Here is a 14,545-nt window from a genome sequence, read left to right as displayed (position 1 = left end):
CTTCATACTCTGTTCTGACACCCTCTCTCACCGAGTGACTACTCCAGCATGTTCATTTTGGTGTTTTAAATGGTATATTATTAACCAAATTAATGTGTTTTACAATATACTAAGCATCGTCATAACAAAAATGACGACAACTAATTTCATGACGTCAGTCAACACAGAAATTAAGTTCTGAAATTAAGTCATGAAATTAGTTGCCATCATTTTTGCTTTGATGGTGACATCATTCAAGTTATATAAGACATATGTTCATGTAGAAATCTATTAATGTTTAAGTTTACAATGACTGATGAAGATGCTCAAAGAGTCTATGCCAAAAAACTTGCTGCTGATAGAGAAAGTCAGAAAAGAAAGCGTACTGAGGAACTATCAGCAGCAAGTTTTTTGGCATAGACTCTTTGAGCATCTTCATCAGTTTAAGCCCTTAAAAGGGCTCAAAACAGCTCATAGTAGCCTGAAGTTAAAAAATATGTAATTAACATTTGTAGCTGATTTAGAAATGGTAATGATTATTTCCATTAGTCTTAATAGTAAAACATTATTTTGAAAATAAATTTGTAAGAATTAAAAAAAAGCCTGAAACCCCTTAAAATGATGTCATAGTTAAACAAAAAAATACATAACATTGGAATCACCTTTTCTGAAAATCCTAAATAGGGTATAAAGGTCTGGGATCGGGGCTAATGAGAAGGAACATTTTTACTTCATAATATGCAAAATAATTGAAGCTAATATATTTTGGCTGGAGTTCTACTATATCTTACCCCCCCCCCTAGTGGAAATATGTAGGCTAGCCAAAATTATACATTTCCCATACATTCCACCATATGTCTCTATTGTTTAAACCTGTGTACCCATAAACTGAATCAACTGCAACAAAGCAAGAACCAGAAAAACAAGAGGTGAATGGGGAATAGGCTATATAATTTGGATTATAGCCTAGCCTATATTTACAAATTAGGGGGGATTAGAGTAAAATATAGTGGAGCTGTAACCAAAATGTGTTAGCTAAATTTCTTCTGCATATTATGAAGTAAGAATTATTTTCTTAACATATGTCCCTCTCAATAGCCCCCAACCTAGGCTATAGCTTAAACCATTCTCTTTTCTTTCTTTTTCTTTGTTGTTAACAGGGCACTGAAATATCATAGAGTTGTTTCAGGTCTTGTTTAAAAGCTATTTTTATGTTTAATCTATTTAATTTTTAACTTTAGCCTACATCTTAGGCTAAAACTTTTAGGAATGGGTCTACAGACTAAAGCAGGTCCTGGGAAGGTATTTTGGAGTACCTTCACTCCTTTGCTCTCTAGAGGGTACCTTTAAAAATCTCAGTGTTGTGAAGTTGAAAATGGTAAATATTTAGTTTAGAGCACTTAGAAATGCTAATTCTAGAAGTGCATCCATTTCTGGTTGACCCTCCTCCTCCATGGGGCAAAGTAAAATGCATGAAGTGAGCTTGCTTATAGGTAACATTACCTATAGAGTGAAGCACATTAGCCCATGAGCCCTGTGGGCAGCAGGGCAAGGTTTGTATTACATATTTATTTAATAAATCTTGTTTGAGAGCTTTTTTTAGTTTTATTACTCTTTGTTGAATAAATATAGATTATAGACCTTGCCCTGCTGCCTGCAGGGCTCATGGACAAATAAGCTTCACTCTAGGCCTATAGGTAATGTTACCTGTAAGCAAGCCAACTTTACACATTTTTAGTCTTGTTGGAAGAGGATTTTAGAAAGCCAAAAAAATGGATGTACTTCTCTAATAATGACAACCACATAAAATAGATCTTTGGCTTAAATGAAGTAAAATAGCCTAATAGCTGTTTTCAGCTTCACAACTTTGCTTGACCCCAATTTAGGAGGTTTCAAAGACCTATAAATAAATTTACCAAATTTAGAAAAAACATTGTTGTGGCTTAAAATTCTAGGCCACTCAAATAGCAGGAATTGTACTTTCAAAACTAAAACAAGAGAAAAAGGAACTGATAGGCTGAATATTATGGTAATATGTTGTTTGTGAAAATTTCAATAAGTGTAGACCTGTCAATTAAGCAAATTTCTAAGACTTAGAAACCAGAAGATGGTTAACATGGAAGCTTGTCAATGGCCTACCTTCCCAGGACATGTTTTTGGCCCTAGATTTATTACTGAAAGTTTCATTTTTCCTAACCTCACCCCTTTTCAAAATATCTAAACTAGAATTTTACCCAAGCCCCAGAATCAACTACTGAATTTGGAAAGAGCATAAAAAGGCAACAAATAATTTAGGTTCTTTACTTCCATTGTAGGCTAAGTAAATTATGTGAAGACTCATATCTTTAACAATACTTCACCTAATTGAATTATATCTAACCTCATCGTTATTCGCTCTTCTCCTTTCACCACGAGCAGGGGATTCTCTTTCTTTCTTGACTTTTTCTCTACTAAAAATATTGAACATCGTGTTCAAGTTTAAATCTGCTGCCAAAACTTTAATGAAAGTGAGAAAACACAATAACGATAAATTACCCATCACTACTTACACCCTGTTATTTTTCGGCATTTTTACTGCAAAGACGCATAGCATTTCGTCAAAATTCTATACATCTTACCTTAGCATAATAATGAAAAGCTATTCACGGAAGTCACGAGATAACTGTTTTATTAACATTGCAAAAATAATTAGATTTTAAATTAGCTGAAATACAAGTTATAAGGATCACCGAGTACACTAATAGAATAAGAATTATTACTCTTTTCAATTGAGATGTTTTCTTCACTTCCAGTAAAATTGAGACTAGTGATAACTAAAAAATAACACTCTCCTGACGAAAGTAAAACAGTTCAAAATAGGGATGATACCTTTTTATTGACAGTGAATAGATATATAATTATTTAAAAAGGTATCATCCTTATTTTGAACTGTTTTACTTTCGTCATGGAAAGGCAGTGTGGTCTTCGAGGTTATCTAAATTAAACACTCTCCTGCTTTGTTAGAGGCGATGTCTGAAGGTAATGGTAGGGGATTTTAATAGATTTGAACAACTTCTTTTGTTCAAATCTATCTGAATCTTATTACCTTTTGTTCAGATTTATCTATATGGAACATAGGAGTGGCTAAAAATGTTACATGAGCTTAATAGCGAGTAGATCCTTCAGGAAACTAATTAAAAATAAAATAAAAAGAACTTTTCAACGAAAAGTATAGAGTCATTTTAAAATATAAAACAAGTAGAAATAAAGTCTTATCCCGGTTTCACATTACCACTAAGTTGCCTAAGCTAAGCAGCTTGCGCTACGGAGCTTAAGTAAATTGGTTTCGCATTGGAATTTTGCCCATCACACTTTCACTTCCATAGGCTCTGTAACGTAAGCTTTTTTACATTATTTAACTTTCAAAAATAAAGATGAAGAGACGATTTGTATTATAGTCAATATTTAAATATAAAGACATGGTAGGTGCTAAGGAAGCAAATTGAAATAGATATAATTTTGTTCCTTTGACTGTACAAAAAAAGGCTTTGCCTCAATAAAGTCTATTATCTAAAAGTCTTATTCATCCATGGTCTATTGAAATCACATTAATGTTAAGTTGAAATTTTCCCAACTTTGTAATTTGCTTACTCTATGGACCTTAAGTGAGTTACGCCACGGAGCTTATGAAGCTTACAGATCATAAATAAGCAAGTGTGGAAGACTCATTTAGCTAATTTAAAACCGGCACCATAATAAATCAGACTTAGACGACCAGAAGTTACCATCAAAGAATAAAGGAAACACAAAACGGACAGAAACTAAATGAATTATCACATCAGACATCAGTAATACATATTGATATTTTTAGGCTGGGGAACATGTTCGTAGTTTTTCACGAATTCAAACAAGTTATGAATTTGGCCAGTTCAAAGTTTGTTTGGGGACTGTTACCCTTCAAAACTGCTTCATTGAATTGAAAAGATCTTCGGCTCTAGGGCTGGCCGTCAACGTCAAAATGACCACGTGAAACCTTCTCCATATTAGTTGCAAATATCCCGGACTCCTTTAGCAGCTTTTTGGCCTCAATGAAAGGTAAAGAAGAGTAGGTGCCAAAATGTTCGTCTCCATATTATGAAACCTTCTCAATATTAGTTGCAAATATCCCGGACTCCTTCAGCTGCTTTTTGACCTCAATGAAAGGTAAAGAAAAGTAGGTGTCAAAATGTTTATTTTTACCTCCTGAATATTCTATTGTTGAGTCCAAAAGCAATTAAAATTCAATCACTAAAAAAGCTAAAACAGGCTTCAAAATGAGGATAAACTTCATCTAATAAATACAAACAATTTGTCAAACAGCAGAAAACCTTTATAAAACAGAGAAGACACAAAAAAAAGCTACAAACCAATGAATAGCTAATCCTGTTTAGTCCCACTTTTTGTAAAAACCAGAAAAGAACAAAGTTGAAGAAACAAAAACGAGGATGACCCCTCTTCACCCTGCTGAAGGTATTTCGCCTCTTTCTTGAAAAGTAGGCAAAATTTCCTTGACTTGTAACTTTTAGATGGTAATTTTAAAACCTAATGAATCTTATATTTATTTGAACTCACCATGAAAAGCCAATTTATTTAATTTTGTTAGAAAAATGCCAGTTTTATAGTCCTGTTTGCAGTTACCTCGATTCGCTCCTTATTAAGTGCTTGACACCACGGGCTGCTTATTATTCTAGAAATAAACATAAACACCAACATCAAAAAAGTCAAATAAAAGATACATAAAAGAAAAACTTTAGTGAAAACTTGTCGATATTGCTAGAGCTTGATTTTAACACTATTAGGAACTATGCTGCAGTCTAGTTTGAATATGTTGCAATCTTGAAAGAACTTTAACTTAAAAATTTAGCTTAAGGAACAAACCCTATGCTTACTGATGATTTCTGTAAACAATATTTCTTTTTAAATACTGGAAGAATCAGCTGAAAAAATTAATACTTTCATCTCGCATCTAGTAAGTTTTTATCTAAAAACTAAAATATCTTGATCTCTTTTTTCCACAATAAATAACAAATATATAAAAAAAGTGAAACCAATATTATTTTTCTTTATATATCGGGAGTCGTCAAAAAAAGCGCAAAAGCATTTAAAATGCAGCAATTATTCCCGATTTTCTAGCAAAGGAAAAATACCATTTGCCACAAATAAAGATGATCAAATAGTTCGTGGTAACAAACTATAAGTAGGGAGCAACCTGGCTCAATAGCGACTGAAAATAAAAAACGCAGTTTTATATTTATACATATTTCGAACGAATCTGCTAATTATGCTTATATTAAATATATAAGTTTCATTAAGTTTAGTCTTACCGATTAAACGTTATTACCCTGAAAAGATTTGCCTAATTTTTAAAAAGAGGAAGAACACCCCCTAAAAATATTGGAATTTTAATGAAAATCACACCATGAGATTCAGCTTATCAGAAAACCCTTTTGTAGTGGTTTCAAGCTCCTATTTTGAATTTTGTGTTGAATTTTGTATTTTTTGCCAGAATAAAGATCAGGGATGCATGTTTATTTGTCTGTTTGTTCTCTTTTGTTTTTTTTTCCCAGGGGTGATCGTAACAACCCAATGGTCCTGAAATAATGGTCCTGATAGGGCTCAGATGCACGGAAATTAGAAGTTCTAGTGCCCGTTTTATGTAATAAAAAAGACTGGAGGATAGTCTATCCTCCTCCCCCACCCCTTTTTTCTTAAAGTCATCCAATGAGATCTTTGATATAGCCATTCTGCTTATCAGATTTGAAATAATTATGCCTTTGGATATAACATAATTCCCCCCCACACACGCATACACGCATATGCAGCCACAGAGGAATGGTCTGTAAGTCATAACATTTGCCAGTTCTTTACAAGTAGTATTTGTTATTGTAAAATATGCATATATTTTTGGGTGGGGGGGGGGCAAAAATTTTTCTTAGGGTTTTTCCACCGGAGAATTTTCCATTGGGAGGAAATTTTCCAGGGGGTGAACTTCTTAGGGGAAATCATACACTTAGGGATTTGCCAAAATTTCTTTACAAATTCTTTTTAAATGTCTTGCTTTCTCTTTTCCGTCTCATTTTAAGCGTGAAGTTGTTAAGTGTAATCGTCCGGGGTAAATTTTCACCAGGATTCAATTGTCTAGAGGATATTTCCACGGCAACAAAGATTTTTCCGTGGAGGTGGGCCTAGATTTCCTGGCATTACTTTAAAACGGTCAGAAACTAAATTTTATTACATGTATGAGCCGGATTGCCCCCTCTTTAAAAATCGCTTTTTAGGCTAAAGTTTGAATTTTATTCCAATTCATTAAGACGAACTCTTGAAATACAAGAGTCGTTTAACTACAACAATAGGAAGCTTTTTTAAAAGCACTAAAAACTTCAGCGTAAAGAGCGAGGTGTTAAGGAGAGGGCAATCCCTGTCATACACGTAATAATTTCTGTTCGTCTTAAATTGTATTGGTGCTCCTTGCTATCAGGTGAAAAAACCTGTTTTTTTTTAAATTTAATTATTCTTAAACACAAACAAGAAGTTGGATTTTATGAAAAATTTTACAGGTTGTTCTACTACCTGGTTGAACTTTCCTGACATAGGGAAGCTAGGATTGTTTAAAACAGTTTTAATGGTTGTATTTTAATGTAATTTTATTTTTTATTTTCATTGGTTGTTTTGCTGAGGAGGGCTGTTGGATATGGGGTTGAAATGTTCATTTAAGGTTAAAACTCCCCTTTATTATGAAAGAATTCCCTATTTTTCTACTTCTGGTTCATTTCATTATGGAAGGGCAGTGTGATCTTGGTCACTATTTAAGTCTCGCACCTATTTTTCGAATTCTTTTCCTTTTGCACGGATCGAAATTTCTAGGCAATTTCCATTAGCATCTGAGCCAGCCTTAAAAAAGGAAACGTAGCTAGACGTGCATGCGTATTCCGCCTTTGAATCAAAGTCAGAGAAGAAAAGAAGAGTAAAAAATTACCGAAAAATGACAGGGTGAGTCTACTATCAGTAAACGCATTTAGACTATAAATTGGTCCATTAAAGTGATGGGTATATGCCAAGAATTGAAAACAGTACTAACTTTATTATAGATTGTGTTGTTTATGTAACATATTTTGACAGTAATTCTAGTGTAGCCTAGACTACTTTACCGTCTAACGTGCGAAAATAAACCTAGAATTGGGCTTGTTAAGAAGAATATTTGTTAAGAAAATGGTGAATTTGTTGCTGATAACACAATTTAGGTGAGTCTGGGATGAAAGCAACCATGTTGTAGCATAGTGGACTGATGCTCTGCTTGGCAATACAGGGCCCAGAGTTTGATGCCTGCTGCAGCAGGGTTGGGCAACAAGCTTGCTGCTTGTCCCTGTAAAAAAGACACAGCATTTGAAACATTGATTTAATGCCCTATGTGCCAGCAATGGCTCATAAGGATCATTATCTGGTAAATTTGTAGTGTCACTAAGGCTAGGAATAAGTGAAGATGAACAGGTGACATTAGGTAACAAAAAGATTGATCAGGTTGGGAGCTTCAGTTACCTTGGTAGTATTATTAGTAAAGATGGTGGGAGCAGCAAAGATGTTAAAAGTAGAATAGCTAAAGCTCAGGGTGTTTTTTCACAGTTAAAAAAAGTTTGGAAGAATAGAAAGATAAGTCTACATACCAAGATTAGAATATTGGAAGCTACAGTGATGACAGGTCAAATATGGCTCTGAAACATGGGCACTCCAAAAAGCAGATGAAAATTTACTAGATGTTTTCCAGAGAAATTGCCTACGGATTGTTCTGGGTACCCGGCTGACTGACCGTATTTCAAACAGTAGGTTGTACAAAAAGTGTGGTTCAATCCTGCTTTCTGGGGCTATAATGAAAGAAAGGTTGAGATGGCTCGGCCACGTTCTACGGATGATGGATGACAGACTACCAAAGATTGTCCTTTTTGGCCAACCATCTAGGGCTACACAGAAAGCAGGTCGTCCTTGTCTGGGTTGGGAGGATGTCATAAATAAAGATTGAAAGGAAATGGGAACTTCCTGGGTGGGTGTAAAGAGGGAGGCTTTAAATAGATTAGGTTGGAGGAGTGTGCATGGCTGTGTTGGCCTCAGGCGGCTTGGTGCTGCAGTGAGTAGTAGTAGTAGTATATGTATATATATTGTATTTATATAATATAATATATATAATTATATATAATATATTATATATATGTATATATTATTATTATAATATATTGTAATAATTATATATTAAAGCAATTCCAAAGGCTTCTTAACCCCTTCCCTTGCCTATAAAATGTCCCCTGTCATTCCTTTCTTGGAAATCTTTATCAAGAACCAGAATTTCTGTTTAGTGTTTTTAACTGTTTCCCTTGTTTGGCTGGTACACACCCAATGAAGTCCAAGAAAATAATCTTAACCAATTTTCATCACAACAGCTTGAAAGGAAAAGACTATCAAAACAATTAAGTGTAGTCAAAAAACTCTTGATTGGATCAGGCATATCACATGACAGGATTAACACAGTGCACGCCTTGGCTGTTACACACCCAACAAAGTCCAAAAAATAATCTGAACCAATTTTCAACACAATGGCTTGAAAGCAAAAGACTTTCAAAACAATTAAGTGCAGTCAAAAAACTCCTGATTGGATTAGATAGATAACATGACAGGATTAACACAGTGCACATAGAGTTGAACTTCTGGTGATGAGTGTTCAGTCAAATCTGGCATGTTTGAAAAAATACATGGTTATTCTGAAACATGTGGGAATGATAAAAAAAATATCAAAATTATTTGTTTTTCCTTGTTTGGCTGGTAGACACCCAACAAAGTCCAAAAAATAATCTGAACCAATTTTCAACACAATGGCTTGAAAGAAAAAGACTATCAAAACAATTAAGTGAAGTCAAAAACTTCTGATTGGATCAGACAGATTACATGACAGGATTAATACAGTGCACACAGAGTTGAACTTCTGGCGATTAGTGTTCAGTCAAATCTGGTTTGTTTGAAAAAATACAAGGTTATTCTGAAACATGTTGGAATGGTGGAAAAAATATTGAAAGTTGAAAAATAAACTTTAAATTGACTTTAAACAGATAAAAAGTAATAAAGTAGTTCATTCTCTGATTCAATAAGTAAAAATCTTAGCAACAAAAAAACTCAAATTTAAAAGTAAGGAGCCAAGTGAGTCAGTTGCAGACTTTTTTATTAAGAGAAATCAAAGCTCAATAAAAAAGAGCAGCAAAAATCCACACTTTTGGCAGCTAGCTGAAGGTTGCTGGCTCTCAGCGAGCTAAAAGAAAAGAAGAGTATGAAAATGAAGTCTTGATTGACACTTTGATGACATGTCTTGCCCTGGGCACCTTTACAAGGAAACTGCCTCAAGTTTTCAAGTTAAATTTCAGATGCGTAATGAAAATGTATGGCATCTATATCCTTTGGCTGGTTTTCACTCAAGCAAGCTGCATGCTCTGTAGTCAATTCAGATGGTTGGTAAAATGGTCTACAAACATATATCATAAAATCATGGGCCTGCAGCAAGCCCGCTGATTCATACGCATTTCATACGGCTGGTCAAACTGCAGAATGAATGAATGAACTTCATTATCCATGAAAGTGTAAAAAAACACAAAGTACAGAGTATTATAAATAAACAAAATGATAAACAGCAAGGGAAAAAAATTCAAACTAACAAAAGACAACATGGACTAATTAACCAGTATCAATATGGAAAAAAAGCTGTAGAGGGTCATAAACGTGAATAAAGTAGATAGTCTTTTTTACATAAATCATCACTGGAAGACCAAATCCAAGAAGGCATATCTATTAAACCAAATTGGGCTATTATTTTTCTGTTTTGGTGTCATCTAGGAAGCCGGAGGAGGAATTTGCAATATCTGAAATGAGCCATGCCTGATAAAAGCAAAGGGGCGCAATAAGCGTTATAAATCATGCACAAACCGTTGTGGTTGTAATGACTTTTGTTGGGGATATTTTCCCATAAATGACATGTAGGTCTTTTATGGCTTGATTCACTAGGGATGAAAAGGTAGTGGAAAGTGTTGGACCAAAACACTGACCAAACCAACCAATTAAAGAAGAACATGGCAGAATTGCAGTCCCAGCAATGAATGGAGTGACCACATAAGGGCTATTAAAACCAATAAACTCCAATTTAGATGCATGAACTGACAGTCCAATCTTAGATAGTTCATTGGCTAATATAGTAAAATTGGAAAGCAATCCACAGCAAGTCTGGGCAACAAGAAGAACGTCGTTTGCATATGCAACAGAAGACAAACCAATATTACCATAAGAAACAGAACTTTTAAGGGGACACAGGCATGATGCAAGCACACATTTAAATATACTAGAAGACAATATGGCAGAAGTTGCAACCTATCTATTTCTAGCCGCAGTTTTCACACCAGGGAGTGGCAAAAGCCATGAGACTAAATCGAAAATCTTCGGAGAAAAAAGGAATAAAACAAGACCTAAGAGCTCATATGGCACTTGTGATGAGGTCAGAAGAGCCAAGAGCTCATATGGCATGAGCTCCAGCAAAATTATAAGAATCAACAAATTAATTTAAAAGAAAAATCAGAGGTTTAATGCCAGTCGGGATTTAAAATAAGAGCTCTGAGACACAAGGTCCTTTTGAAGATCAAAATTCATTAAGATCCAATCACCCACTCGCGAGTTAAAAATACCTCATTTTTCTAATTTTTCCTCTCTCTTCACCCCCCCCCAGATGGTTGAATTGGGGAAATCAACTTTATCAAGTCAATTTGAGCAGGTCCCTGATATGCCTACCAATTTTCATTGTCCTAGCATGTCCAGAAGTACTGAACTCGCCAAAGCATTGGATCCCCTAACTACCCTAAAGAGAGTGGATCCAGTCTGGTTTCGTCAATCACGTATCTACAACATTTGCTAATTCTACCCACCAAGTTTCATCCCGATCTCTCCACTCTAAGCATTTTCCAAGATTTCTGGTTCCCTCTTCAATTCTCCCCCAATGTCACCAGAACTAGTCGGGGGTTTAAAATAAGAGATTGGAGACATGAGTTCCTTCTTAATATCAAATTCAAAAATACCTCACGAACAGTCACCCACTCTTAAGTTAAAAATACCTCAGTTTTTGTAATTTTTCCTAATTAACACCCCCTGCAACTCCCCCAAAGAGAGCGAATCCATTTCGGTTATGTCAATCACGTATCTAGGTCTTGTGCTTATTCTTCCCACCAAGTTTCATCCTAATCACTCCAATCTAAGCGTTTTCCAAGATTTCTGGTCCCCCCCCAATCCCCCCAATGAAACTGGATGCAGTCCGGATTTAAAACATGGGATCTGAGTTATGAGGTCCTTCTAAGTATGAAATTTCATCTGATGAAATTCTAGATCCGATCACTCCTTCATAAGTTAAAAATACCTTATTTTTTCTATTTTTTTCAGAATTAACCCTCCCCCCCAACTCCCCAAAAAGAGAGTGAATTTGTTCTGTTTATGTCAATCACGTATCTAGGACTTGTGCTTATTTTTCCCACTAAGTTTCATCCCAATCCCTCCACTCTAAGCATTTTCCAAGATTTTAGGTCCCCCTCCCCTCAATGTCACCTGGTCCGGTTGGTATTTAAAATAAGAGCTCCGAGACAAGATAGCCTTCTAAATATCAAATTTAATTAAGATTCGATCTAATTTTTCCAAATTATCTGTCCCCCCCCCCCAGATGGTCGAATTGGCGAAACAACTATTTCAAATTTAATCTGGTCTGGTCCCTGAATTGCCTGCCAAATTTCATCGTCCTAGCTTATCTAGAAGTGCCTAAACTAGAAAGACCAGGACTGACAGACCAACAGAATTTGCAATCACTGTATGTCACTTCTTAAATACCTAGTGCCATACAAAGTAATTTTTCTCTAGGGATGGAATATTTGGTTGAAGGTTGGCCTTAGTATGACTTATTTTGGAAAAGGGTTATTTCCAGGCTTTGGGCAAGCCATGAATGGAAGTAGTTATAGGCCCTACTAAACTGAAGGAAAACTCGACTTTCTTAAAACTTGAAACCCCCTCCCCCTCGCCCTATTTTAGATGGGGCTTGTGATATCAGAGCTTGATATGAGTCCTGATCCTAGTCATCTTTGGTGTAGCTTTCATTTGGATCTGTTGCTCCATTCGCAAGTTATACTAAGTTAAACCAAAAGCTTGACTTTTTTCAGCACTTAAAACCCATTCCCCCTTGTTCTATTTGAGCTAGGGTTTTCATCTCAAAACTTGATGCCTGTCATGGTCTTACGCACCTTTGGTTCAATCTTCACTGAGATCATCAATCTCTTGCAAGTTACACTGAATTAAATGAAAAACTCAACTTTTTTAGCTCTTAAAGCCCCCTCCCCCTAATTAAGCTTGGGTCTCCATCTCAGAACTCAATGCATATCATACTCTTAGGCATCTTTATTCAATTTTCATCGAAATTCATCTTTCCATTTGCAAGTTACAGTGAATTAAATGAAAAGCTTGAATTGTTCTTAACACTTAAAGCCCCATCACCCTAATTAAGCTCAATTTTAATCCAAATAGTTCAATTTTAATACAAATCTGACTGGTGGTTCTCCCGCTATACTCGATTGCACAGACGGGCGGACAGTCTGTCTGTCTGTCTGTCCGTCCGTCTGTGTAATCACGTATAGGGGGAGAACTGCTGGTTGGATTTGGATGAAAATGTTGATGGCCAGATTTGGTGCCAAGGATCATGAGACACATCAAGTTGAAAGATGAAGACCCTAGCTCAAATAAAACAGGGGGGAGAGGGCTTTACCTGCTAAGAACAGTTTTTCATTTAATTCAGAGTAAATTGCGACTGGAGTGATGGATCTGAATGAAAATTGAACCAAAGAGGCCTAAGGCCATGACACATATCAAGTTTTGAGATAATGACCCTAGCTCAAATTTAACAAGGGGGAGTGGGTTTTAATTCCTGAAAAATTTAAGTTTTCTGTTTAATTTAGTATGTCTTGCAAATGGAGTAACGGATCCAAATGAAAACTAGACCAAAGATGCCTAAGATCAGGGCTCATATCAAGCTCTTGTATCAACAACCCTATCTCAAATAGGGCGAGGGGGAGAGGGTTTAAAGTCTTAAGAAAGTTGAGTTTTCCTTTAATTTAGTAGGGCCTATAACTTATGAATGGAGTGACAAATCTGAAGTCTATTCATCTGAATACCTGAATTTACTGGAACGAATTTGACAAAATACCACTGCATTGGATCCAGCTAGAATTCCCTAGATTTTTTTATTGCAGACAACATTAAATGGGCAAATATTCATAGCTTCAGTACTTTTACCAATAATGTGGTCCTGAAGATGATGAAATGGTTGAAATCTGGTTCAGTTGACAAGATGACAAAACTTAAACACTAATGTCAGAAATATAAGCCCAAATGGACTACAGTATGCAACATTTAGCACAAAACAAGGGGTTTTAGCTCACTGTCGACCAGTGAACTGTGAAATAATTTAATTTTCTTTGTTATATAAACAAAAATTAAGCAAAGTGTTAATCATACTATAATTTTTTTCGTCAAAAACAAATACCTTATTTCATATCCAAAAATAGGGCATGGAGTTATATCTGAGTTTACTCTAAATCTAAAGGGTGATGTTTTCTTGTACATTGCCAAAGCACAGACACACAAAAGCTATATCTGAGTTTGCTCTAAATCTAAAGGTGTTGTTTTCTTGTACATTGCCAAAGCACACACACACAAAATTTTCGTGCCATGGTGGAGTATTTGAAAATCAAGTACATTAAAAGTATCTTAAGTAATAAGTATTTCGTAATCTTACTTAAGTATCAAGTAATAAGTACACTCTAGAGTTTTTGCTTAAGTACAAGTACAAGTAATGGAAAAATTTACTTAAGTAGTACTTCAAGTAAATGACAGTACTGCTTCAAACGATGTTTTCAATTTTCTAGCTAAATTGTATGGCACACTGCAAATTTACCATGAACTTTACCCCCACCCCCTAATGTGCAAATGTATACCCTGAGATGGAATATACTCTGAATTGTTGACAGAAAAGTTTTGAATCACAAATTTCAGCCCTATTTTTGTTGACAGCATTAAAAAAAACATGCAGTTAAATTGAAAAGATAGGAAAATGGTTTATATTTGAGTTGACTAATTAATGAGGTTTGAGTTGGTATAAATAAGTATTTTTGGAATATATTACTCTTGAACAACTTACTTATAAACTAGTGATATGATTTTAACCACTTTTAATACTTTTACTAAAGTTGATAAGTTCTTTGTGTTGTTGTGTGGTTACAAAAATGAAATACCTTTGGGGTCAATGGCTCAAGATGCAATTATCCCCAGAAGTGATTACTGAATTATGAAAGAGCATAAAAAAAAACATCAATTGTTATTTTCACTTTCATCCTAGCCAAATTATATAGTCAACTACAAATTTACCCTTTACCTTTAGGATGAAATGAATACATCACCTGATCCCTTTTTTATGCTCTTTCATAATTCAGTAACTACTTCT

At 35.1% G+C, this 14,545-nt stretch overlaps 2 protein-coding genes across 4 annotated transcripts in view; one reads left to right on the top strand and one right to left on the bottom strand.

The window, feature by feature from the left end:
• The window catches only part of LOC136032917 (coiled-coil and C2 domain-containing protein 1-like), a 61,044-nt gene extending 58,568 nt beyond the window's left edge, over nt 1–2,476 (bottom strand). The window contains exon 1 of the mRNA XM_065713379.1: nt 2,360–2,476. Within this exon, the coding sequence (XP_065569451.1) occupies nt 2,360–2,446 (87 nt within the window). The 5' untranslated portion in view covers nt 2,447–2,476. The remainder of the gene's footprint in view (nt 1–2,359) is intronic.
• A 4,420-nt stretch (nt 2,477–6,896) lies between these two features.
• Nucleotides 6,897–14,545, top strand: part of LOC136032916 (glutathione S-transferase 3, mitochondrial-like) — a 32,921-nt gene continuing 25,272 nt past the window's right edge. For 2 of the 3 annotated variants that reach the window (XM_065713377.1, XM_065713375.1), the window contains exon 1: nt 7,192–7,238. In XM_065713377.1, the coding sequence (XP_065569449.1) occupies nt 7,207–7,238 (32 nt within the window). In that variant the 5' untranslated portion in view covers nt 7,192–7,206. Of the gene's footprint in view, nt 6,988–7,191; nt 7,239–14,545 lie in introns of those variants that run through there. The other variant, XM_065713378.1, reaches the window with a different exon arrangement.

Source organism: Artemia franciscana, chromosome 11, assembly GCF_032884065.1.
Source record: "Artemia franciscana chromosome 11, ASM3288406v1, whole genome shotgun sequence".
Lineage (NCBI taxonomy): Eukaryota > Metazoa > Arthropoda > Branchiopoda > Anostraca > Artemiidae > Artemia > Artemia franciscana.
Note: the sequence above shows the minus strand (reverse complement) of the source record. Positions and strands in the feature narration are given on the sequence as shown.